The sequence below is a fragment of the Sminthopsis crassicaudata genome, chromosome 2 (genome assembly GCF_048593235.1).
Source record: "Sminthopsis crassicaudata isolate SCR6 chromosome 2, ASM4859323v1, whole genome shotgun sequence".
NCBI lineage: Eukaryota > Metazoa > Chordata > Mammalia > Dasyuromorphia > Dasyuridae > Sminthopsis > Sminthopsis crassicaudata.
This window is the reverse complement of record NC_133618.1, coordinates 520,567,737-520,592,675: the sequence shown is the minus strand read 5'-3', so window position 1 is coordinate 520,592,675 and position 24,939 is coordinate 520,567,737. Positions and strand designations below refer to the sequence as shown.

The 24,939-nt window shown below is 33.1% G+C and overlaps 1 protein-coding gene across 2 annotated transcripts in view; it reads left to right on the top strand.

Annotated features, from left to right (window-relative positions):
- SECISBP2L (SECIS binding protein 2 like) overlaps positions 1-24,939 on the top strand; it is a 70,832-nt gene that overhangs the window by 31,908 nt on the left and 13,985 nt on the right. For both annotated transcript variants that reach the window (XM_074294456.1, XM_074294455.1), the window contains exons 12-17: positions 318-487; positions 1,855-1,987; positions 9,488-9,650; positions 12,656-12,876; positions 13,923-14,077; positions 24,222-24,441. In XM_074294456.1, the coding sequence (XP_074150557.1) occupies positions 318-487; positions 1,855-1,987; positions 9,488-9,650; positions 12,656-12,876; positions 13,923-14,077; positions 24,222-24,441 (1,062 nt within the window). The remainder of the gene's footprint in view (positions 1-317; positions 488-1,854; positions 1,988-9,487; positions 9,651-12,655; positions 12,877-13,922; positions 14,078-24,221; positions 24,442-24,939) is intronic.

The window sequence follows — 24,939 nt, the reverse complement described above, 5'->3', positions numbered from 1 at the left end:
TTTCCACCTCAGACTTCCCTGATTTTATTGGATTTTATACTTTTGTACCCATTTAGGAACATTTTTCTGAGTTGCCATATTGGTTTAGGATACTGAGCTTATAACATTTGTCTTGTTTTATCCTTTATAAGAATAAGAAATATAGATAAAAGCGTCAGTGGGTCAGGCTGCTTCCTATTATCATTATCTGCCTTTTTTCCTCCCACCGGAAGAGTATGTTCTTGTTTTTATAGTTTTGTCATTGGGAATTTTGAAAGCATGTGAAACTGACTCCAGGAATGTTCTGTAGTGAAACTAATGTCCTTGTTTGTTTTCAGTGGTCAGTGCTGTTCCTTTACAGTCTAAAGATTCTGCCAACAGAAAGTCTTTAACCAAAAGTCAACCCTGTTTGGCACCTCTTAACCCTTTGGACTCTACTTCTCCCAAAATAAAGAGAGGAAAAGAGAAAGAAATTGCAAAGCTTAAACGACCCACAGCACTTAAAAAGGTAAACTTTTTTTTTTTTTGGTCTGGACCTGTGGTTTCATCAATGTATTTGTCTTTGGTTACCTGCTCATATGGGGCAGAAGCCAAGTATGTCTGGATTCTTGACTCTTATCAGGCCCTCTATCTGGCTATATTGCCTCTCACACTAATTCTCAGTATGTATTCATTTGGATTAAATTACCAAGTGGTGATAGTATTTTCAATCAATTTTTCTTAGATGTTTGCTTCTATGTGTTGGCCATTTGATTTAGGATTGGAGAAAATGGTGATAGCTAATTTTAATCCTGTCAGAATATAAGACTGGAAAGTTGGTGCTACTTTCTACAAGATTAAATAAATGGCAGAATACTAAGCATTCCAAAAGAATCTAACTCTCTTCTATAGTATAATAAATTATGGTGTAAAATTTATCCTACTTATGGAATATTTGTGCTAGTCTTTCATGTTCAGATATGAATTTTTTAGATATAATCAGTTACTACTGGGATGTACATTTAGTTAGAAAAATTTCATATAACTTTTGAGGCCTTTAAAATTTTTTAAATGTCATATGACATGCAGTTTTTCCTGACCAATATGAATTTGAACTTGTCAGGCACATTTTAAACTGTAATTCCAGGTTCTTTTTTAGATTTTTATATTAAAATAATTTGAAAATTCATTTCTTTTAGTTTCATTTAGTAGATAGTCTCTCTTCTTTGAGTGTATGTAACTTGTAAGTCTGAATCTTTAATGCGGTGCTGTATCATATTTATAGAATCTTTTAAAAAAATATTTATAAAATCTTGAAGTTAGAGGGAGGTTATTTAGTTTAGCTCCTGACCCAATGAAGAAATCAGTTGTATAATATTTTCATTAGGTGCTTATCTAACTTTTGCATGAATACTTCTTGTATTAGATTGTTCAAGGTAGATTTTCTATTGTTTACCAAATCTAATTGTCAAAAATAACCTGAAGTCTGCCTCCTCTAAATTCTTCCTAATGGTCCAGATTCATTCTTCTGATGCTTACTGTTGGATGGGGAATGGCAAAAAATGGGAAATTGTTAAGGGATGGATCAATTCCCCCGAGAGCCTCCACAGCTGTGGATCACAGTATCTGAAGGAGTTTCAGGGCAGCCTCCTTGTGTCATCCTCTCACAAGAGGAGATTCATTCTGCAGGTCTGGGTTGTATCTCCAGCAGCCACTGTCAGGTGGCTTCTGTGTATTCCAACAGCTCCTGAGTATTTCCAACATTTTCCAGAAACCATTTTGTATTTCTGTTTCTTAATGAGGCTATGGTCACCTCAAATACCCAGATCTATTTCATATGAACTGTTGTGTTGTCAAGCTGATTCTTTTCTATTCTGTACTGTTATTTGCTTTTAGGTTATTTTGAAAGAGAGAGAGGAAAAGAAAGGGCGTTTCACTGTAGACCACAATCTTCCAGGATCTGAGGAGCCAATAGAGATGCCCTTAGATTTTATTGAGGATTTGCCACAGGAGATTGCCTCCCAGGAAGGTAAAGAATTTGATTTTTTTCCTTTTTTTGAAAAATGGAATTTAAACAATTAATTAGAACATTAAAAATTATTGAGAAGGAGACCATGTACACGGGTGCATAGTGGAGGCTAATTTGAGCATGTATCATATTGGATCTTTATTTTTAAGAATGTGTATGATCTTTGATCCCTTCATCTTCCATATATTTCATCAGGATTATCCTGTATACTGGATTTCACCATTCTCCTTTGGGAAATTCTTAGGATCATTAATTTATTTAGTATTTCAATAAATATTGCAACTTCCTTACAATTTGTTCAACCGTAAGATTCCTCATCTGTTAGGCTTAGTTTGGGGCCATTTTGTAGTTTGTTTGTTGTTTACTTATTTTGATTTCATTGGTGTAAGAAATTGACTGAGAGCAATTAGTAATGCTATTTAGTAATTGTTTTACAACTTAAGAGTCTTAGAGAATTATTTAAAGCACCAAGACCTTCTGTGACTTAGCCAGCAGTATGTGTTAGAAACAGGACTTTTATCCAGGTCTGTCTGACTCTGAAGTTATCTCTCTGTCCACTTTGACATATGTCTTTTCTTGTTTAAGGTTATTAGGCTTTAATGAGGTAAATTGGTGAAAATATTTTGAAACTGCTTTTATACTAAGCAGATTTAAAATATTAAGACATCATGCTAAATGCTATGGAAAATAAATTTGTAAGACATACTCCTATCCTGGAAAGATATTAGAATTTATTAGGAAAGATGAGAAGATGCTATAAAATATTACTATAGGATTGGTAAAAACAAAAGTGGGAAAAATTATGACTGATTTTGTGAATTTAAGCCTTGATGGCTAAGTACGTTAGAACTGAGAGACTATATAGGAATATGTGGTATTGTGTTGGGTTTTTAGTTTCTTCCCTTGACTATATATATCTAAAGAAAGAATACTGACTGATAAAAATCAGATAAATTCAACGTTTTTAAGTGCAAAGGGTATTTCATATCTAAAGTTGAAGAAAAACATAGCCTAAGATACATTAGTGCAGTGGTTAGCAAACTGCAGCTCATGAGCCAAATCTAGCCTTGCTACCTGTTGTCATACAATCCATATTCTAAGAATGTGTTTTAAATTTTTGAATAAAGTTGTGTTCTCTTTTTGCAGTGTTCTAGATGTTTACTGGTTTCAACTGTCTGATTAGTTTTCTTTTTCCAGTTGACTTAACTTTCTTGTTTAGCTTTCAAAGCTGAATTTTGCAGCTTGAAGGAAAGCTTATATTTTAATTTTAAATAAAGTCACATGTGAAAATGTAAAACTATATTTTTTCATGGGCTACATTAAAGTAGACAGCAGGTTAGATTTTGCTTATGGGCTATAGACTGTTGACCCTTGTTTTAAAGTGTGGGGAAAAAGATGAGCAGTAGAAATACCCTGAAGTTTTATAGGAAACAAAAACCTATAGTCTCAAATCTCTGTGCACAAAGTGAGCAACAGAGATCCTAATGAAAGAAGGAAAATTTTGCTTCATTATTATTACTGAGATGGACTACAATATAGGTCTAGAAGGATATTACTTAAAAGAGGACAAGATATATAAAAACAGGGATGAAGATGGAGAGGAATAGAATAAATCCAGGAGTTAGATGGAGGAAACATACTAGAAAAACATACTGATGATCACTAGAGGTAGAAACAGAAGCAGTTTTCTTATTGGAGGACCCAAAAGATGAAAATAACTGAATTAAATAAACATTACAAGTATGGCATGATATCATAATGATTAGAAATTTCCATTTCCTTTCTGCCAAAGGTAGAGTAATTAATAATTTCTCAGCTTGATTTAATATAATTTCATCTTCCAAAAGGCAAGGGAAACAAAGTAAGGAAATCATATTCTGGATTTGATCTTCAACAGCAGGAAAGAACTGGTTGTTGAAGTGGAAATGATGGGAAACTTAAATGTGATGTCATAGAATTTGTGATAAAGAGAAAAGGGGAAGGCTGGAAATAGTTTTGGGAAGGGCAGGTATCATCACATTGTTAAAAGAAAAGGATAAAATAAGCTCTCATGACCTAAACTTCTACTGTGGAAGTCAGCCCAGAAGTGATGGGAATCACTGAGGAATGAATTTCTAAAGATAATTACATTTAGAAAAGGATATGACAATAATAGTTATTAGTATGACTATCAGGAACAATACATATAAACCTGACTTCAGTTGTGTATTTGACAGTGTCACTAAACTGGTTAATCAAGGAAGTATGGTAATATGGTTTACCTAGATTTTGTGAAAGCATTTGACAGTCTTTCAAGTTGTTATTACTTTAAAAAAAAAAAAAAAGGAAGATGTGGGCTACTTAGAAAAAGTTAGCTAGATTTGGAACCCATTGAACTCCCAATTCTAAAATGTGGCATTAATGACAATGTTAGTAATGATAATAATGGACATTTATAATACTTTAAAGTTTGCAGAGCTTTACAGAATATATTTTATTTGAGCCTCACAGCAATCTTGTGAGATAGGTATGATTATTATTACTTATATTTCACAGATGAGGGCACTAGACCTCTAGAACTTAAACAACTTGGTTATATTCACACAGTAAGTGTGATTTGAACTTAAATCTCCAATTGAAATTCTGCCCTACACAATGCTTTCTCAGTTTGCTAGCAGGTTTCTAGTGGCAAGACCTAGGAATCTTGCTTGGTCATAGACTGTTTAAAATTGTATTCACTGGGGCAGCTATGTGGCACAGTGATTAGAGCACTAGCTCTGAAGTCAGGAGGACCTGAGTTCAAATTTGGTCTGACACTTAACACTTCCTATCTGTGTGACCCTAGGCAAGTCACTTAATCCCAAGTACCCCAGGGGAAAAAAAATTGTATTCACTGGCAAAGAGACTTAAGTGCAAATTGGCAAAGTGCCAGCTCATACACTTGATAAAATTCTTGATCTAGACAGGTTTAAATTGGACCAGAATAGATAAGGTAAATTTAATAGGGATGAGTTTAAAGTCTTATACTTGAGTTAAAAAAATCAGTTTCACAAGTATAAAATTGAAGAAATAGCATGGCTAGATAGTAGTTTCATATGAAGAAGATCTGGATCTCTTTAGTGTACTGCCAGCTCAGTACAAATGACCATGTAGTAATAGGAGCCAAGAAAGATAATGCAATCTTAGGGAGCATCAAGAAAGGCCTGGGATTAGGGAGATGATAGTGCTCTGTACTTTGCCCCAATCAGACCTTATCCAGAATGTTGTACTCAGTTCAGTTCTGGGTGTTGTTTTTCTCTCAAAGAAAAATAAATCTTGAAAAGGATAAACCAGAATAGTGAATGGTTTTAGATATTAATGAATCCACAAAAAACACTTATAAGACACTATGCATCAGATATTGTGCTAATTTAGCACTAGATAAACAGGTATGATAAACACTGAGCATTCTGATAGAGGAAGATAATATATAGGAAAATGGTAGACAAGAAAGGGGTTTGGTCTGGTAAACTATAGGGGTAGTCGGTTGACCCGTTGACACTTTGTTTGGAGACTTTATTAATGACCATGTGAAAATAATGACCTAAATTATTAATAAAAATATAAATGCATATTAAAACAAGTCAAGTTTTTAACTTATTCTGCAGATTAGCAAAGGTAACAACAACAGAAACAATATTGCAAGGTAGAATTGTGAATTGGTCCAACTATTTTGTAAAACAATTCAGAATTTTATGAGAAAAAATATTTATCTTATGCTGATACTAATTACATAATTACAGACTTATATGAAAAAAGATACTATAAATTACATGTTTTATATTATATTACTAATTATATAGAATTACATTGAGAAAAATTAGTAAACTGTTCATACCTCAAAGACATAAAAAACAGAAAAATTCAACAGAAACCAGGATGTATGTTATAATACTTTTCATGTTAGTAAAGAATTAGAAACAAAGTAGATGTCCATTAACTAGGGAATGACTGAAGAAGCTATGTAATATGAATATAATAGAGAATTACTATGTTATAAGAAATGAGAGGGAGCAGAGCTGGCAACTGAGGCCTAAAGGTGTGATTTGAGGTTCTGTTTCTGAGACCTATTCTGTCTAGTCCATCCAATCTCTCAGTGCTCTACCACTAAGATTGTAATAGAGAAGGGCCCAAATGGTTACATTAGTAAGAGAAATGGTCTTATTGGAAGTTCCCTACACTAATGAAATTGTAGATCTGGATTGAATATGAAGAATTCAGAGGAACATGGGAAGAATTTATGTGTACCAGTATGGAGTGAAATGGAGTCAGAACAATAATTTTGAATGATTACAGTAGTGTAAATGAAAATATTACTTTAAAAAACCCCTGTACTTTAAATAATTGGGGAAAGAAAATAATGGTCCTAGAGGAGAGCTAATGAAAAATATCTTCATCTTCTGACTAAAGAGATGTAGGATTTTAAGGGCAGAATGTTGCTTAGCTTGTCAAATGTAGTCACTATATCTGCTGGGTTTGATTCATTGCTTTTCTTCATTACAGTGGCAGAAGTAGAAATGTAGGAATATATCTGCAAATGACTTGTGTAAAAAATAAAAAGCATCAATTTAATTAATAGAAGACTAATCAGATGGCTGTTACCATTAAGCAGCTGCAGCAGAATGAAAAACAAATACAACTTTATTTCAAAATGTAAAAACTGTTCTTAGCATTTGAGCTATACAAAAATAAGGAGTCAACTGGATTGTCCCTGTAGGCCATAGTTTGCCAATTTATGATCTAGAAAGATATTCTGGTACTGTTATAGACAATAAGAGATAATGTTCCATAAAGTAGATTTGGTTGTTTTTGTCAGTAGAAGTTAAGATCTGTGAGGGTTATAGCAGGGTGCCAAGAACTGAATTCAGGAGGAAAAATGCAATCAAGTTGGGATTATTAAGGCAGGACTAGTTAAAGGTGAAGTCTCATTCAAAATGGAATACTATAAGAAAAGCCATTAAGTTACAGAAGTGAGTGATTGACTATGCCTAAGGTAATGATAATAATTTAACTTTCTGTGACTATTGTTTATAAAACTTTTTCATATGTAGTATTTTATTCAAGAGATCTGGAGAGAAATGGCCTAGAAAGAGCAGTATTAAGACTATTCTCCATTCCCCCTCTTTATTTATGTATTTTTCATTCACCCATCCATTTATTTATTTATTTGCTTATTTATTTTCCAAATTTTATTTTATTTGAAGAAACAGAATAAGAAAAACAGAAAAACATTACAAAACAAAAGAAAAGAGAATATTATCATCTGCCCAGCAGAATATCAGGATTCAAAATATATAACAACAAATACCAATTTAAGAAAGTATATATGTATGTTAGTAGAAGAAATTATATTCATGAGTGTCTGTCTTTTTTTTACTTGTAAATCATTCTTTTATTTTCTGCGCACAGCTTTTTTTTTTTTTACTTTTTTTTTTTTTCCTCCTATCCGCCCTTTACTCCCAAGTAGGGATATATTCATATATACATGTGTAAATATATACATACATACACACACACACACACCACACACACACACACACACACACACACACACACACACACACACACACACACACACGTCTTTTGTACCCCTGCTGATCCCTTCATTAAATTCTGTTCCACAAGTTGCTTTGCTATCCCTCCCTCATTTTCTTCCCTCACCCTTGGTTTCCATATATGCCCATTCCTCCCTCCCCACCCCCCATTTATAGATTTTTGGAGGATGCTATACCCTTCATGGTATATATGTAGGGTTGCCTATTAGAACCATTCACTATGTGAGATTTCAAAACTACAAGCCTTCCTCCCCCTCTACTGCCTCTTGTGTCTATTTTTCCTTTGTACCTCATTTGTATAATATGATTACTATTTTTACCTTAACTCTGACAGTCTATCTTTTGAGCTTAACCTATTGTTGATGTAAATCTTAAGCATAAAATATATATTTCTCATTAAAAAAATAAAAAATTTTCCATATTTAAACAGTTTGTCCATGTTGAGATCCATAAAATTGCTCTTTGATATTGTCTGTTATATGTTAAATTTTCTGTTAAGTTTGGGTTTGGTTGATAGTCCTGAAAATCTGCAGTTTGTTGAATGTCTGTTTTTTGTCATTCAAAATTAGAGATAATTTTGCTGGATGGGTTATTTTTGGCCATAGGCTTAGTTCTTTTGCTTGCTAGTATATATGATTCCAGGATCTGCAGTCTTTTATTGTAGCTGCTGATAAGTCTTGTACAATTCTAATTATAGTTGCAGTGTATTTGAATTGTTCTTTTCTTGTTTCTTGGAAAAATTTTCTCTTTGATCTGGGGGTTTTGAAATTTAGCAATAATATTCCTATATGTTTTTCACAATCTATTTGAGGTGGTGGTTAGTGGATTTTTCCTATTTCTACTTTCCTCTAATGTTCTATCACTCCAAGACAATAATGTAGGAACTAATCCTAGAAAATTATGTCAAGGTTCTCTTTTTGATCACAACTTTCTGGCAGTCCAATTATTCTTACATTTTTTTCTTGATCAGTTCTCCAGATCAGTTGTTTTCACATTACTCTTTGGGATAGAAGGTTTTTTGTTTGTTTGTTTGTTTTGTTTTGTTTTACTAAAGTGTCCTCCTCTTAAGATGAACCCTGATCTTCTCTGTTTCCATAATTTTTAATAGGAAGTAGTAAATCTACTTCTACTACTACCCCTCTAATTGTGGGTGGGAGGATGATGCCTCAAGCTGTTGGGTTTGGTCATTGAGGGAAAAGAGAAAAGTAATTACTAGGAGAAAAGTAGTCGCATGAGAGTGTAATTTAGAAAATGGAAAGATCTGAATAATGAGAAAAAAAGCCACACTGAAGAGAAAGATTGGGATAAAGCTTTGCTATATCAGTGGAGACATAGAGAGTCTAGAAAAAGGATGGGAAATGCTGTAAAAAAGATTTCAAATAGTATGCAGGATGACAAAACATGGAGATTGAAAAGAAACAGTATTATTTATTTGCCAAAGCATATTTTTGTTCATAGTTATTATTATCATATGGTTATATTGTTCTTTGTTCTGTTTTGTGGAGTTTTAAGTTTTTAAATCAAATAAAGTCGACTGAAATCTGAGGGAGCAGATGGTGAATAAGTGTTTAAATAGTACAAACAAAAACCTAGGGATTGTTGAAATATGCAAAGAAAGTCATTGGCAGAGGGATTTAATATCTAGGTAAAATCTAGGAATTCATATTTTAGAGTCTAACATCCATGTCTTCAATATTTCTATATAGACTAATTTTAGGCCATTAGAGAATTTTAATAGTTATTTGAATATATCTATGGGAAAATTTTATTATTTAATGTTTTCTTTTTTGTAATCTAAAAGATGCTGATGTATTATTGATAATTTCTGCATATTTTAAAGAAATAACCATCTACCATACTAAGAAATTTTAAAGAACTTTTTAAGGTGTAGAAAGATTTTAAACTAATTTTTTCTTTTTAATTTCAGAAACCGGACTAAGTATGCCTAGTGATACTTCTCTCTCTCCAGCAAGTCAGAATTCTCCATATTGCATGACACCTGTATCACAGGGCTCTCCTGCCAGTTCAGGGATAGGTAGTCCAATGGCGTCTTCAGCAATTACCAAAATCCACAGCAAAAGATTTAGAGAGTAAGATCTTAGATATTTTTCTTGCTTTTTTTTTTTTTTTTTTTTTTAATAGCTTTTTATTTACAAGATATATGCATGGGTAATTTTTCAGCATTGACAATTGCAAAACCTTTTGTTCCAACTTTTGTCCCCTTTCCCCCAGATGGCAGGTTGACTAATACATGTTAAATATGTTAAAGTATAAATTAAATACAATATATGTATATATGTCCAAACAGTTATTTTGCTCTACAAAAAGAATAGGACTTTGAAATATTGTACAGTTAGCCTGTGAAGGAAATCAGAAATGCGGGTGTACAAAAATAGAGGGAATTCTATGTAGTGTTTCATAGTCATCTCCCAGAGTTCTTTTGTTGGGTGTAGCTGGTTCAGTTCATTACTATTCTATTGGTGGCCACGTCCATCAGAATTGATCATCATATAGTATTGTTGTTGAAGTATATAATGATCTCCTGGTTCTGCTCATTTCATTCAGCATCAGTTCATATAAATCTCTTCAGGCCTTTCTGAAATTGTCCTGTTGGTCATTTCTTACAGAACAATAATATTCCATAATATTCATATACCACAATTTATTCAGCCATTGTCCAACTGATGGGCATCCACTCAGTTTCCAGTTTCTGGCCACTATAAAAAGAGCTGCCACAAACATTCTTGCACATACAGGTTCCTTTCCCTTCTTTAAAATCTCTTTGGGATATAAGCCCAGTAGTAACACTGCTGGGTCAAAGGATATGCACAATTTGATAACTTTTTGAGCATAGTTCCAAATCATTCTCCAGAATGGCTGGATATATTCACAATTCCACCAACAATGTATCAGTGTCCCTGTTTTCCCCTCCAACATTCTGCATTATCTTTCCCTGTCATTCTAGCTAATTTGACAGGTGTGTAGTAGTATCTCAAAGTTGTCTTAATTTGCATTTCTGTGATTAATAGATATTTTTCTTTGTTACAAAGGGAAGATCCTATAGTGCCTTATGAAATGAGGTTTGGCAATAGGTTATATGAATAGTTACAATGAATTGAAATGACTTCCTGATCTTGTAGAAAACATATCCTGATGGCAATTCTGAATTTAAATATTATTATTTAGTTGTTATTGTGTGTGCTAACCTATGAATAGTTACAATGAACTGAAATGACTTCCTGATCTTGTAGAAAACATCCTAATGGCAATACTGAATTTAAATATTATTATTTAGTTGTTATTGTGTGTGCTAACCATACAAGAATACAAGTACAGACTTTTCAGTTTTCATTGAACTCTGAATAAAATTTGCCTTTAATTCACAAATAATTTTAATATTCTTGGGAAATGCTTATTTAAAAATTAATTTTGATAAAAGTTTCATCAATTTAAAGCATCTACCTATTTCATTAGATATCAAAATATATTTCACATAGAAATAATTTAATAATGCATTTATTCTTTGTAAAAGACTGTTGATTTGGATATCTGGAATACCTTGTCAGTCTCTACTTTTAGGATTATCTTGGATTTTCCATGAAATACTTTTGTTATTGTGTACTTTATATCAATCTTTGAGACAATTTTTCCAAATCACTATGAAATATGCTTTCTACACAAAGCTATTTTTTAATTTTTTCGTAGACTTTTTTGTTAGGGTTTTAAAATTGTCTTGTAAATTCTTAAAGAATGACCATTGTGCCATCATCAGCACATGTGTTAGCTGAGGTAGCCTCTAGTGTAATATGATGGAATGAATTACTTCCTAAAATTAAAAAAAGCCTACTGAACTTAATTTTATATGTTAAAAATATTGCAACTTATTCTTGACACTTTCTCACTTAATATTTTAGGGATTTAGGGATTTATTTGAACTTTATTACATTTTTTTCCTTTTCCTAATGGCACTGTCAAATTATTCTTGCTTAGATTAGAAAGATGTAAAATATTGACTGACAAATGGAGAGCAAAATATTACATGAAGTCAAATACCATAAAAAAGGCTTATAGAAGTAGAATAAAAAATGGCTAAATTGCTTTCATGATCATATGTAACACTTAGTAATAACTCCAATTTTCCCTATATTTATCTTATTTGTACATAATTGTTTATATATTGTCTTCCCATTAGGATATGATTTACTTGAGAGAAGGAACTTTGTATTTCCCCCATCCCTTAGCAGAGTGCCTTGTTATTAAATTGCCTTTAATAAGTGCTTATTGAGTTGACTATTTATCTAAAAATCCCATCTTTTTTTTTTTTTAATGTGCACTGAAACCTTAACTGATTTGATACTCCATGCTTTTGTTTGATGTAAAGGAACTTAAAAATCTATTGTCTTACCTCAAGGCTTCTCTGGTGATTTAGAAATCAATAAATCCCTTCTTGGACCACAGGTACCCTTTCTGGCAGTGGTCTTAGACACAGAAACAATGACATTTCTCTGATCCTTGGGCAAAGAAGGTTTAGAAGAGGACAGAACTGTATGTGTTTCATACCACAAGTTTGTAACAGTACTCTCCATAGAATTAAACATTTATTAATGACAATAAGAGGAATATATAAATTTAGGAGGCAGTGGGACCTATTGATCCATGGGTTTGAAATTGGCTTAGAACTATTTTGGCAGATGTGCTAGTGTTTTATCAACCACCACCACCCCACCGTGAAACCCTGTTATTGAAAATGTCCATCTAGGATGAAGCAAAAATGTCTTTTATCTCACTTGACCCAAGAATTTGAACCCTGTAACATTTGATTTGGATAATTAGAATAATTTTTCTTTTATTTATCAAGTATTTTTTCTCTCATCCAATCAAAAATAGCTGAAATTGTAGTTTCTTAAAGGATTTAATAAGAAGGCTCAGTATTATGATTTTTGATCAAATATTGGATAAAGGAAATAGTTTAATGTTTTAGTTAAGATTTTCCATAGTAATTATTTCCTGAAGTATTGTAAGATGAAAGAACAATGCAAGAAAATAAATTTAGTGTTCAAAGATTTAACTTTTTAAAAACATTTTTTCTTAACAGGTACTGTAATCAGGTTCTCTGTAAAGAAATTGATGAATGTGTGACTCTGCTTCTTCAGGAGCTTGTTAGCTTTCAAGAGCGTATTTACCAAAAAGATCCTGTAAGAGCAAAAGCAAGGAGACGACTAGTTATGGGCCTTCGAGAGGTTACCAAGCATATGAAATTAAACAAGATCAAATGTGTTATTATTTCTCCCAATTGTGAAAAAATACAGTCAAAAGGTAGGAATGTGATTTGCCTACCTATTAAAGTGCCTAGGGTGTGTGTGTGTATGTGTGTGTGTGTGTGTGTGTGTGTGTGTGTGTATAAATAGATATATGATGGTAGTGTGATTATTTAACTTATATAATGTTATATACAATGAAGGAAAATGTAACTTATTTCATTTTGTTATAAAATGTTAAAGAGAGAAAAAGAATCTTTCAAAACCTAGATTTAATTCAAATTTGAAGCATGCATTTCAAAGAAAATACTCATTTTTGTTAATGAGAGTACATATTTGTTCAACCATCCTAAGATCATAATAAATTAGTATAGTAGCCAGTGTCTGGTGTGTTCTCAACCCGTTTGAAGCCATCTGCTTTCCTAATGCTTCTTTTTCTTCTTGTTCTTTCTGCTAAAAGAAATAGAAGGAATATTCCCCTTAACATCATTGGTAAAGATTTTGTACTATGAAATCCATTGTTACAAACTTACCATGTATGGAGCAGATGTACTTAAGACTTTTTGTATGTTGTTTTCTCAGAGAGCAGAAACATACCCTCGGTTTTCTTTTGTTCAAATAGTTAATTGTAGGCTTTTGTCCATAGGCAACATACTAAAATTTTTTGTTTATGATTTTCTTTATTACTTTGTAGTGTGTTTATTATATTGAACTGAGACTGAGAGAAAAGGAATGTTATGGCAACAAACTAATTTGTAGTTTATGAAAAGTTAAATACTTGTCTATTCAACTCCCAGACACTTGGCTAGGCAAAAGACACCTACAAAAGATGTAGAAGAAAAGAATCCTACCTTTGAAAAGCTTACAGTGTAGTTGAGGAAAGAAGATACACATACAAGAAAAAAATATAGAATAGTAGGTAATACTATTGATGTGAGCTTTTATGGTACAATGTGCTATAGGAATTGAAGCATTTAAACTTTTTTCACTTTGAAAAAATGAAATATTAGCTCAATTTAAAACACATGCAATGTTAGAAGTAGAGTATTAGGTCACTTTAGGCAATAAAATCACTTAAATTTGCAAACTTGACTTTTTTTCCAGGTGGCTTAGATGAGGCACTTTATAATGTTATAGCTATGGCACGGGAACAAGAAATCCCTTTTGTCTTTGCACTTGGACGGAAAGCTCTGGGCCGCTGTGTAAACAAACTGGTGCCTGTCAGTGTTGTTGGAATATTCAACTACTGTGGTGCTGAGGTAATAAGAATTCTGAAGATATAATTATACATAGCATATTTTGGAGGCACATGCCCATTTGAGTGTTTGAAAAAAATGAATTGTTAAATTTCAAAGACTAAAGAAAAAATTCGTGAGTTAGTATTTGCTTTTCCCCCCAATCTTGAGAGAATTTTTATAGAGGATAAATCCATTCACAGCAATAAATAGACTAAATTTACCTCGTAGAAGAAGCTGAATAGACACTGGATTTGGAATCAGAAAGACCTAAATACAAATCTGAACTCAGAGATATTGGCTGTGTGACCCTAGGCAGGCCACTTAATCTGTTTTCTAAAGTTTTCACAATAGGGTGATTGTGAGGATAATTTTTTTTTTTTTTTTAAAGGAACTTGGTATACAGTTGGCACTATCTAAATCCTTCTCTTTCCCTTCACCTAAATCTGTAACATAAGGGAATGCCACATTATTATTATTAACTCAATTGTTTATTTTTTATTTTAATTTTTCTTACAGGATAGTTATCAAAATATTAAATTATGTATTCAGGGGATATTACATGTTTCAAGGCTGTGTGTGATTAATTTATTTCAGTATATTGAATTTAGTGTAAATTAAGGTAGCATTAGAGAGAGAAACTAGTTGGCTACTACTTACGGTGAGCCTACTAAAACAAATTATTTGTAAGCAGGAATCAATTTAAAATAAGATACTTGTATGCCAAATAGTCTAGAATGCTTGCCAAGTGGTCATTGCATTCTTTTCCCAATAGAATAGCATCCTTTGGAAAATAAATCACTATTAGAAGGTTGTTCACTGGTACTTTTCATAAACAAAGAATGTTGGATGATTTTGTGAGATTTTCATCATTCAGTGACATCTTGTTGTGCTCTTCTCCAAAATAATGATATATCTGGAAATAGACTGGATTATGAATGCTGACTACTCAAAACACCTTTTTCTCTAGACACTACTGAAGTCACTGAACCTTCCGATACTTGAAGTAATCTTTGACTTTTTGCCTTTTCCTTTATCTTCTGTTGTGAAATTTCTTTTCCTTTACTGGCCTTTCATCACTTCCCTTTTTCTCATATGTGTGCTTATTGTTACTATTGCTTATGGCTCGCTCTTTTTCATTCTTGCTTATTTTAAGACTTTCTATTTGTTCTCCCTCTTTCTACCCTAGTGCACCATTCTGCTAAAACAACAACAACCACAACAAAAACCCAACAACAAACTTTGTAATTCCTCATTGCTTGTTTGTTTGTTTTTTTTTTTAATGATATTTTAAACACCAAAAGAGTGCTTATTTATTTAGCAGAATATAAAATGAGGGTTTTTATATGAAACTCTGAATCTTCATCTCAAGATAATTCTACATGTTATTTTCAAAATGATTCGACTTGTGCTTCCTTCTGAACTTCTTTTCAGTTCTCTTCTGTGTGTTTAAAAAATGTCACCCACATCCTGACAGGTGAGCTAGACTCAAGGTACAAATCCATTTGTGGCAATGGTCATTGTGTACATTTGTCTTGTTTGAATAGGTTTATTTATGTGGGATTTTAAAACATACCTTGCATGGGGAAGAGAGGAGAGGGAAGAATTTTATATTGTGAAACCCCACCAAAAGGCCATTGTAACATTTTTCCTTACAAAAATTTTTCTTTTGTTTCTGCTTACTTCAGTCTGTCAGATAATACTAGTCAAGATACTCAAATTCATCTTTTTTACCATACCCCACTTATCTTAAAAGCTATTTATGGTACCCCCTAAGGTTGTAGTTCTTTGCTCCCTTCTCTTTTTATACACCCCTCTTTAGAACTGGGAAGTTTGTTTTCCTTCTGAATATTCTTATTCCATTAATAGTCTCTCTCTTAAGTTTCCATATCCTCAGTTGTTTTCTATTTTGCATTGGATATTTCTATATCCAACTCTGTGTGTGTGTGTGCATGCGTGAGAGAGAGAGAGAGTCTCCTTTGTCTCTTTCAGAGAAGAGTAAGATTTATTTGATGCCCACTCCTCACTTCTTCCTGCATGTTTGTGTTCTCATGCACTCCCATTATGAGGAATAGCAAGTTCTACCACCCTCTTTTTATTTCATTTGTACACTTGTGCATTCCTTTTATTTTTCTTTTTCCCTACTTCAAAGAACCACTCTGCTTCCTTAACCTTTGTTTTTCTTACTAACTCCCTCAATAATTTTTGAAACAATAATCTCAAGGGATCCTTATTTAATCTCCTAGATCATCAGTACAACTCCTAGTTTCTAAAATCATATTACCTTTCTAGGATTCTCTGGACTTTTGTGTTTGTATTTCAGAGTTCCTACTTAACTTTTTTTTTTTTTCATTCCAAAATTTGCATTCCAAAATCCCCTCTGCTCTTTTTGTTTGTTTTTGTATTTAGTATTTTTCTCCAGTTACCTTCAAAACAAAATTTTTTTGCATTTGTTTTTAAGATTTTTGAGTTCTAGATTCTCTCCCTTATGCCCATCCACAATTAAGAAACTACATGTAAAGTTATGCAAAACATTTCATAAAAGTCAATTTTGAAAGAAAACATAGATCTCCCATCTTAATGAAAATAAAAACCCTCAAAAAAAATTAAGTTAAAAACAGGAAGAGACAAAGAGTTGTAGAGGGTGGAACTTTGGAGAAGTGTACTTGAAACAAGGTGTTAACTCAGTGGAATTGATGAGATGATGGTTCTCTAGTTCACATATATACTTAGTATGGTGATGTAATGGTTCTGCAGTTCACACATAGTCAGTATGCTGTAATGATGTGTAATTATAATAAAGTATATAAGGGCTAAGAAGGACTGGAAGATAGATACTCTATTTTTGATCAGCTTCATGGTGGCTCTCATGCCTCCTGCAGTAAGATCAAGACTGGGCCAGAATAAAGAATCTAGACTTTATTCCTTACAATTCTCGTGGTGTTTATCCTGCTAAGACCACGGCCCATTCGAAGGACCTCCAGAAGGCTAGACATTACAGAGAGTAGCGGAGAATGCTTTGATCTATATTCAGACTCATTTAGTTTCTTCTCTGGGTATAGATAGGATTTTTTTATCATAAATCCTTCAGAGTAAGTGTGGATGATTGTACTATTGAGAATAACAGTCATTTATAGCTGGTTATCCCAGAACATTGCTATTTTTTTGTATATGGTATCTCACTTTGTTCATGGAGAACTTTCCAGATTTTTTTTTCCCTGAGAATGTCCTACTTACCTTTTTCAGAGAATAATAATATTCCATTAGAGAAGCTTACTTAAACATTTTTTTTTTTACAATTACTTTTGCTAATTGTATTTCTCCCCCCATTTATTCTCTTTTTCTTTTCACCCTATTTCTCCTCAAAAGTATTCTACTACTGACCACTCCTTCCTCCAAAAAAGCCTTCTTTTTTTATCACACTCTCCCCTTCCTATCCCATTCCCCTCCTATTTTCCTCTAGGGTAAAATTTCTATATCCTTATTGAGTATATATATTTTTTCCTATTTGAGCCTTAATTGTGATGAGAGTAAGGTTCACTCATTCTCTTTCTTCCCCCTCTGTAAGAGCTTTTTCTCGTCCTTTTTGTTCCAAATTTATTTTATGTCAAGAAACAGAATTAAAAAAAAAAAAAGTAATATAAAACAAAAGGAAACAAAAGAAAAGAGAACATTATCATGTGCCCAGCACAGAATATCAGGGAGGATTCAAGGTATAAAACAACAAATACCAATTTAAGAAAGTATATATATTAGTAGACAAAATTATATTCATGAGTGTCTGTTTTTTCTTTACTTCCATATAATTTTGTTCTTTTGTTCTCTGCTTTCTTTATTCTTTCTCCCCCCCCCACCTTTCATCCCCTCCCATCTCCAAGCACACTATAGTTAAAAAAAGATATATTGGGGCAGTTAGGTGGCTCTGTGGATAGAGCACTAGCCCCGAAGTCAGGAGGACCTGAGTTCAGATATGATCTCAGACACTTAACACTTCCTAGCAGTGTGACCCTAGGCAAGTCACTTAACCCCAATTGCCTCAGCCAAAAAAAAAAAAAAAAAAAAAAAGGATATATTTATGTATATATGTGTAAATATATACATACACATGCATACATAGACATGTACATATCTCCTTTTTATCTCCCCTAGTGCCCCCAAGCAGGCTATAGTTAAGAGAAGATATATTTATGTAAATATGTGTAGATATATACATACATATGTACATATACACAGAAACACATATACCCCACATAGACACATGTCTTTCCTATTTAAATTCTGTTCCATAATTTGCCTTACTATTACTTAACCTTCCTCCACTTAGGGATCCCTCCCTTGTCTTCTTCCCTCACCCTTTGCTTCCTCATTCACATATCCCTCCCCCCTTATTTCTTTACAGATTTTGGAGGGTGCTATACTCTTCATGGTATGTATGTAATATTACCTATTGAATCCATTCTTGGGTTCTTCAGAACTTGTTCTTTCTCTGCACCTCATTTATATAATTTGATTACTATTTTTACCTTAACTCTGCCAATCTTTCTTTTGAACTTAACCTGTTATTGATGTAAATCTTAAACATAAAGTATACATTTCCCAAGTTTAAAAAAAAAAAAAGTAATTTGTCCATATTTAAACAGTTTGTTCATGTTGAGATCCTTAAAATTGCTCTTTGATATTGGCTCTTATATGTTAAATTTTCTGTTAAGTTTGGGATTGGTTGATAGAAAGTACTGAAAATCTGCAAGTTTGTTGAATGCCCCTTTTTTTGTCATACAAAATTATAGATAATTTTGCTGGATATGATATTTTTGGCCACCGGCCTAGTTCTTTTACTTGTCTGTAGATATGATTCCAAGACCTTTGGTCTTTATTGTAGCTGCTGATAAGTCTTGTACAATTCTAATTATAGCTCCAGTATATTTGATTTTTTTTTTTTCTTGCAAAATTTTCTCTTTCATTTTGGGGGTTTTGAAATTTGACAATATTTATGTGTTTTCCACAAAGGATTTCTTTGAAGTGGTGATTGGTGGAAATTTTTCTATTTCTATTTTCCCTTCATATTTTATCACTCCTGGACAATTTTCTAGGATGGTCACAACTTTTTGGCAGTCCAATTATTCTTATATTTTCTCTTCTTGATCAGTTTTCCAGATCTGTTGTTTTTCTTATGAGATGTTCGCATTCTGTTCTTTTTTTTTTTTCTTTATAATCTCTTTTGTTATTTTTTGATTTCTCATAGCTTCACTGGCTTCCCTTGCCTGATTATAACTTTCAAAGAGTTATTTTCATTTTTGAGACTATGTATCTCCTTTTCCAATTGATTAACTTATTTTTATAATCTTGTTTTTCTTGGATGATTTTAATTTTTTCTTTAGTTTTTTCTCAGTGTCTCTTATTTGATTTTTGAATTCTTTTTTGAGTTCTTCTATAAATTCTCTCTGGGCAGGGAGCCATTTCACATTACTCTTTGGGGTAGAAGCTTTTTTTTTACTAAAATGTTATCCTCTGAAGATGTTCTTCCCTATTCCAGGACTTCCCTGTTCTCAGTTCAGTGGGTGGTGTTCTATCTTCTTTGCCAGTTCGTTTAAAAAAAAAAAAGTTTAATAAGAAGTATTAGTGTAAGCATCTCTAATTGTGGAGTGGGGGATGGTGCCTCAAGCTTTCCCTTCAACTCTCCACTCTTAACCAGGAACTCTTAAATTAAGAGTTGGTCTCAGCAGCACAGTTGGCTGGGAGCTCCCAATCTCTACAAATAGTGCATTGGTTCTGGCTGAGGCTCCAATTACACCCAAAGCTAGTCTGAGGGAATCTTTACTTGATGTTTTTACAAAGTTCCCTGGAGTGTTTGCACTTCAAATGTGTTAAGCCCCAATCCTAGGCCTTTCTTCAGATCTTCTGGAGTTATACCTGGAAGACTCCTGTTATGCCCCAAGTCTTCAGTAGTTTTTCACCTGTCAATGTTTGCCCTAAGGCTTGACTTTGTTCATTTATGGGGTAAATCAAGAGAGCTTGAAATTTACCAACCTACTTCATCATCTTCCCAGAATCTTCCCCTCTTGCCCTTTTATTAATAGCAAATAATTTGTAACCTTCCACTTTTCCCTTTCCATTTCTCTCAGTACATTCCTTTCTCAATGCTTAATTTCATCGTATTTTTTAAAAGATATTTAAAAGATATTTTCCCTTCAAATTCAACTCATATCCATGTCCTTTCTCCTTCTAACTGCCATAATATTTAGAATGTTCTAATAACTTCTAATATTATCTTCCCATGTAGGAATGTAAACAGGAAAATATTATTAAATTCCTTATGGTATCACTTTCCTGATTGCCTCTTATGCTTCTCCAGAGAACTATATTTGAAAATAAAATTTTCCGTTCAGCTCTTGTCTTTTCATTACAATCGCATGAAAATTCTGTTTCATTGAATGATCTCTTTTTTTCTCTGAAGGATTATTCTCTACTTTGCTAGGTAGGTGATTCTTGGTTGCAATCCTAATTCCATTATTCTCTGGAATATCATATTCCAAACCCTCTAGTCTTGTAGTAATTGTAAATTGTAGTAAACTACTCTAGTAATGTAGAAGCTGCTACAGCTTGCTAAAGCTTGCTCAAGCTTGCTCAATCCTGACTGTCTCTCCACTGCTTCTTTCTGGTTGCTTGCAATATTTTTTCCTTGACATGGGAGATCCAGAATTTGGCTATTATATTCCTGGGAATTTTAATTTTGAGATATCTCCTGAAAGAGCAGTAGATTCTTTAAATTTCTATCTTACCCTCTGGTTCTAGAATATCAGGACAGTTTTCCTTAATAATTTCTTGAAAGATAATGTCCAGATTCTTTTTTTTTTGATTATGGCTTTCAGGTAAATCAAAAAAATTTTAAATTATTTCTTCTGGATCTATTTTCCAGGTCAGTTTTTTTTTTTTCCCAATGAAATATTTCACATTTTTTTCTATTTTTTTGTTTGTTTTGTTTTATTGTATCTTGATTTTTTCATAAAGTCATTAGCTTCCATTTGCTCAATTCTTTTTTTTAAGGAATTATTTTCCTCAGTGACCTTTTGTACCTCCTTTCCCAATTGGCCAATTTTGCTATCCTGCCTTCATCACTTGTCCACTAAGACTGGGCTGATTCCAAGAACCTCCAGAAAGCTAGCCCGGACATTACAATCAAGTAACTCACAATTTAATGAGGGAGATAATATGAAAATGACTATGTACAAATCAGATAGATAGACAATCTACTGGACATAATCTCAGAGGGAAGGCATATTAAGGGGCAATTAAGGAAGAAAAAAAATCAAGGAAAAATATTTCAAGTAGTCAGAACACATGCCTTAAAAAGCATTCTTCTCATTAGTTTTTTTTTTTTTTTTGTATTTCCTTTTGTACCTCTCAATTCTTTCCCTAATTTTTCCTTTATCTCTCTTACTTGATTTTCAAAGTTCCTTTTTAGTTCTTCCATGGCCCTATACTAATTCTTATTTTTATTGGAGGCTTTGGATGTAGCAGCTTCGACTTTGTTATTATGTGTGTTTTGACCTTCCTTGTCACCATAATAGCTTTCAATGGTCAGAAATTTTTTTGTTGTCTGCTCGTTTTCCTAGCCTATTATTCTGCCTTTAACTCTCAGTTAAAGTAGGGCTTTATTTCCAGAATGAGGGTGCACTGTCACAAGCTTCTAGGAATCTGACCACGAGCCCTCTTTTCTGCCTTGGAGCTGTTAGGTGTGTCTCTGCCACGCTGTAGCTATAAGATCCATTGTGCTGGTCTGCCTGGGGAACTAGGACTGCAGGCTGGGCTTCTACTCTGGTTCCACATATTTTTTTTTGCTGACCTTCTAGGTCCTCTTTGGTGTCTCTGGGCTGAGAGATCTGGAAGCCACCACCACTGCTGCTGACTTAGAGGTTGGGACTGGGGTTGGGGCTGCATCAGTGTGCCATGCCCCAGGATTCCTACCCCAATGTCACAGACCTTTTCTGCTGAACTTCTAAGTTGCCTTTGGCTCAAAAACATTCTACTCTGTCTTTTGGCATGTTCTGATGCTCTAAAATTTGTTTGTAGAGTCATTATTTAAAGGAATTTGAAGCAGTTTGGGGGAAAGGTTGGGCAAGTTCTTGCTTTTAGCCTTAGCTCCACCTCTCCCCCTTGCTGGTCTTTAGTTGAAGTCTAACTGTAGTTCCTTGGAACTTGAATGTGTTCTTTCTAGTTATTTGCAATATTTTTCCTTGATTTTTTTTTTTTTCTTTCTTAATTGCCCCTTAATGTTTTTGTGCCTTCCCTCTGAGATTATGTCCAATAGATTGTGTATCTGTCTGGTTTGTACACAGTCATTTTCATATTGTCTCCCTCTTTAAATTGTGAGTTCCTTGATTGTAATGTCTGGAAAAGCTTTCTGGAAATCCTCGGGATCAGCTCGAGTCCTTGGTCTTAGTGGAGAAGTGATGAAGGCAGGACAGCCACCACAAGGATGGAATGTCCCCTTTCCAGTCCTCCTCAGCCTTTATATACCTTTATATAGAATTACATCATTATAGCATACTGAATATATGTGAACTAGAGAACTATCTTCTCACCAATTCCACTGAGTTAACACCATGTTTTTGCCTTTCTTTGTATTCTTGATACTTAGCATAGTGCCTCACACATAGTAGGTACTTCTAGGATGAAGTACAAACTGCTATGTTATTTAAAATTTTTCATTGTCTATCTTCAATCTTGATTTCTGTTATTTAACATTATACACACCTTTATGAACTCATTAGACCACACATCCTAGCCTAATTAATGTTCTCTGTGTATAACATTTCTTTTTTTTTTTTTTTTTTTTTTTTGGAGGCTGGGGGTTAAGTGACTTGCCCAGGGTCACACAGCTAGGAAGTGTTAAGTGTCTGAGATCAAATTTGAACTCGGGTCCTCCTGAATTCAAGGCTGGTGCTCTATCCACTGCGCCACCTAGCTGCCCCTGTGTATAATATTTCATCTCTCACATCATAACTTTGAATCATTAAAGTGCTGGATTTCACTGGTTTTGCTCCTTACCTCTGCCTCTAGGAACCCTTTAAGACTCATATCACATGACACCTCCCATATGGGGTCTTTCTTGACTTTCCCAGTTTTTAATCCTCCTTTCTATTTATTTTGCCTTTTCTTGACATAAGATAAAATGTTTTCTCGAGTCCTTTCCCTTAAAAGTAAGGACAAATTAGTCCTTATCTTTCTATCCCCATAATTTAGCAGTGTTTGGCACATAGTAGGCTCTTATTTAATAAATATTTATTGAATTGATGCTATTTGAAAGTTTTAAACCTTTCCTTAAAATAGAAGCAGAAATCTCTGTTAATAATTAGAATTAGCTATACTTATCAGTATTTTTGGCTGTTCTCCTGATTGGGGATTGGAAAAAATATCTTGCCCACAGTAGGTACTGGGTAAATACTTATTGAACTAATTAATTAATTAATAAGTTATAGATAAGCCATTTAACCTTTCTTAACCTTTTTTTGGTTTTATCAAATTTAAAGGAATATTTGTTGTATAATCATTCATAAGAATGTTTATAAAAATTACTGTAAAGTACTCTTGGGATGTTTCACCAATTTTCCTGTGTCTTCTCTACTATCCATACCTAACCACCTCCCTACCTGTCCATAAAGTCATCACCTTTTTCATCTACCCATTTAACCTTAGAGTTAGGAAACTATTAACCCTCTGATCAATATCTTTTCTTTTTTAATATGGAGCTATTTTTTAGGTTATTCAAGACTTAGGGTTTATACACATATTTTTGTGTATGTGAAAATCTATGTGTATAAATATATTTGTATGTTTTTGTGAGGAGAGGATCTATGGATATATTTGCATATATATGTTTATATCCATATTTACATGTTCACATAGGTATACAAATTAATACATTTTTAATGGAAGTTGTTCATGAAGATGTTTTATCCAAGAATGTGTCAGAACGGAATATAACTAGTGTGTGTGTGTGTGTGTGTGTGTGTGTGTGTGTGTGTGTGTGTGTGTGTAACTGAATATAACTTCTTTTAGAGTGTATCTTAATTTGATTAAGAAAAATACTATGGATGTTTTAAAATTAACTTGAATAAAAACTGTATAGCAAGAGGAAGTATTAACCAAAATTCTTTTCTCCACTTAGAGCCTATTTAATAAGTTGGTAGAACTGACTGAGGAAGCCAGGAAAGCTTATAAGGACATGGTGGCAGCAATGGAACAAGAACAGGCTGAGGAAGCCTTGAAGAATGTTAAGAAGGTACCCCATCACATGGGCCATTCCCGGAATCCTTCTGCAGCAAGTGCAATTTCTTTTTGCAGTGTTATTTCTGAACCCATCTCTGAAGTAAATGAAAAGGAATATGGTAGGTGGTTTTATCTATTCATTTTAACTTAAAATGTTTAAAATAATTTTTGGAAGTAAATTACTCATTTGCCTTACTATAGAGAAGTATTTTAAAAGGTTTTTAATAAATCTTACCTCTTTTCATTCTATTTACAATCAGAATCAAGTTGCCCAAAATTAAAGTTACACATATATATTTTTTTAAAAAATGTAAGTTTGCCTTAAAATACTTTCTTTTAAAAAAAAAAAGCAGAAAACAAAAAATAAATTTGTGCTGAGATTGAATAGATGGGATTATAATTTTATTAGTATTCTAGACTTTAATGTTATTCAGAATTGCACCCAATTAATTCCAGAAATTTATGGTATCATATATCTAATGGTGGAAGGAACCTTAGAGTTATTTAATTCAACCTCCTCATTTTAAAGATGAGAAAACTGAGGTTCACAGAAATAAGCGATTTGTACAAGGTCACACAGACAGAACTAAGCTTCAAACCAAAGTCCTTTGCAAATC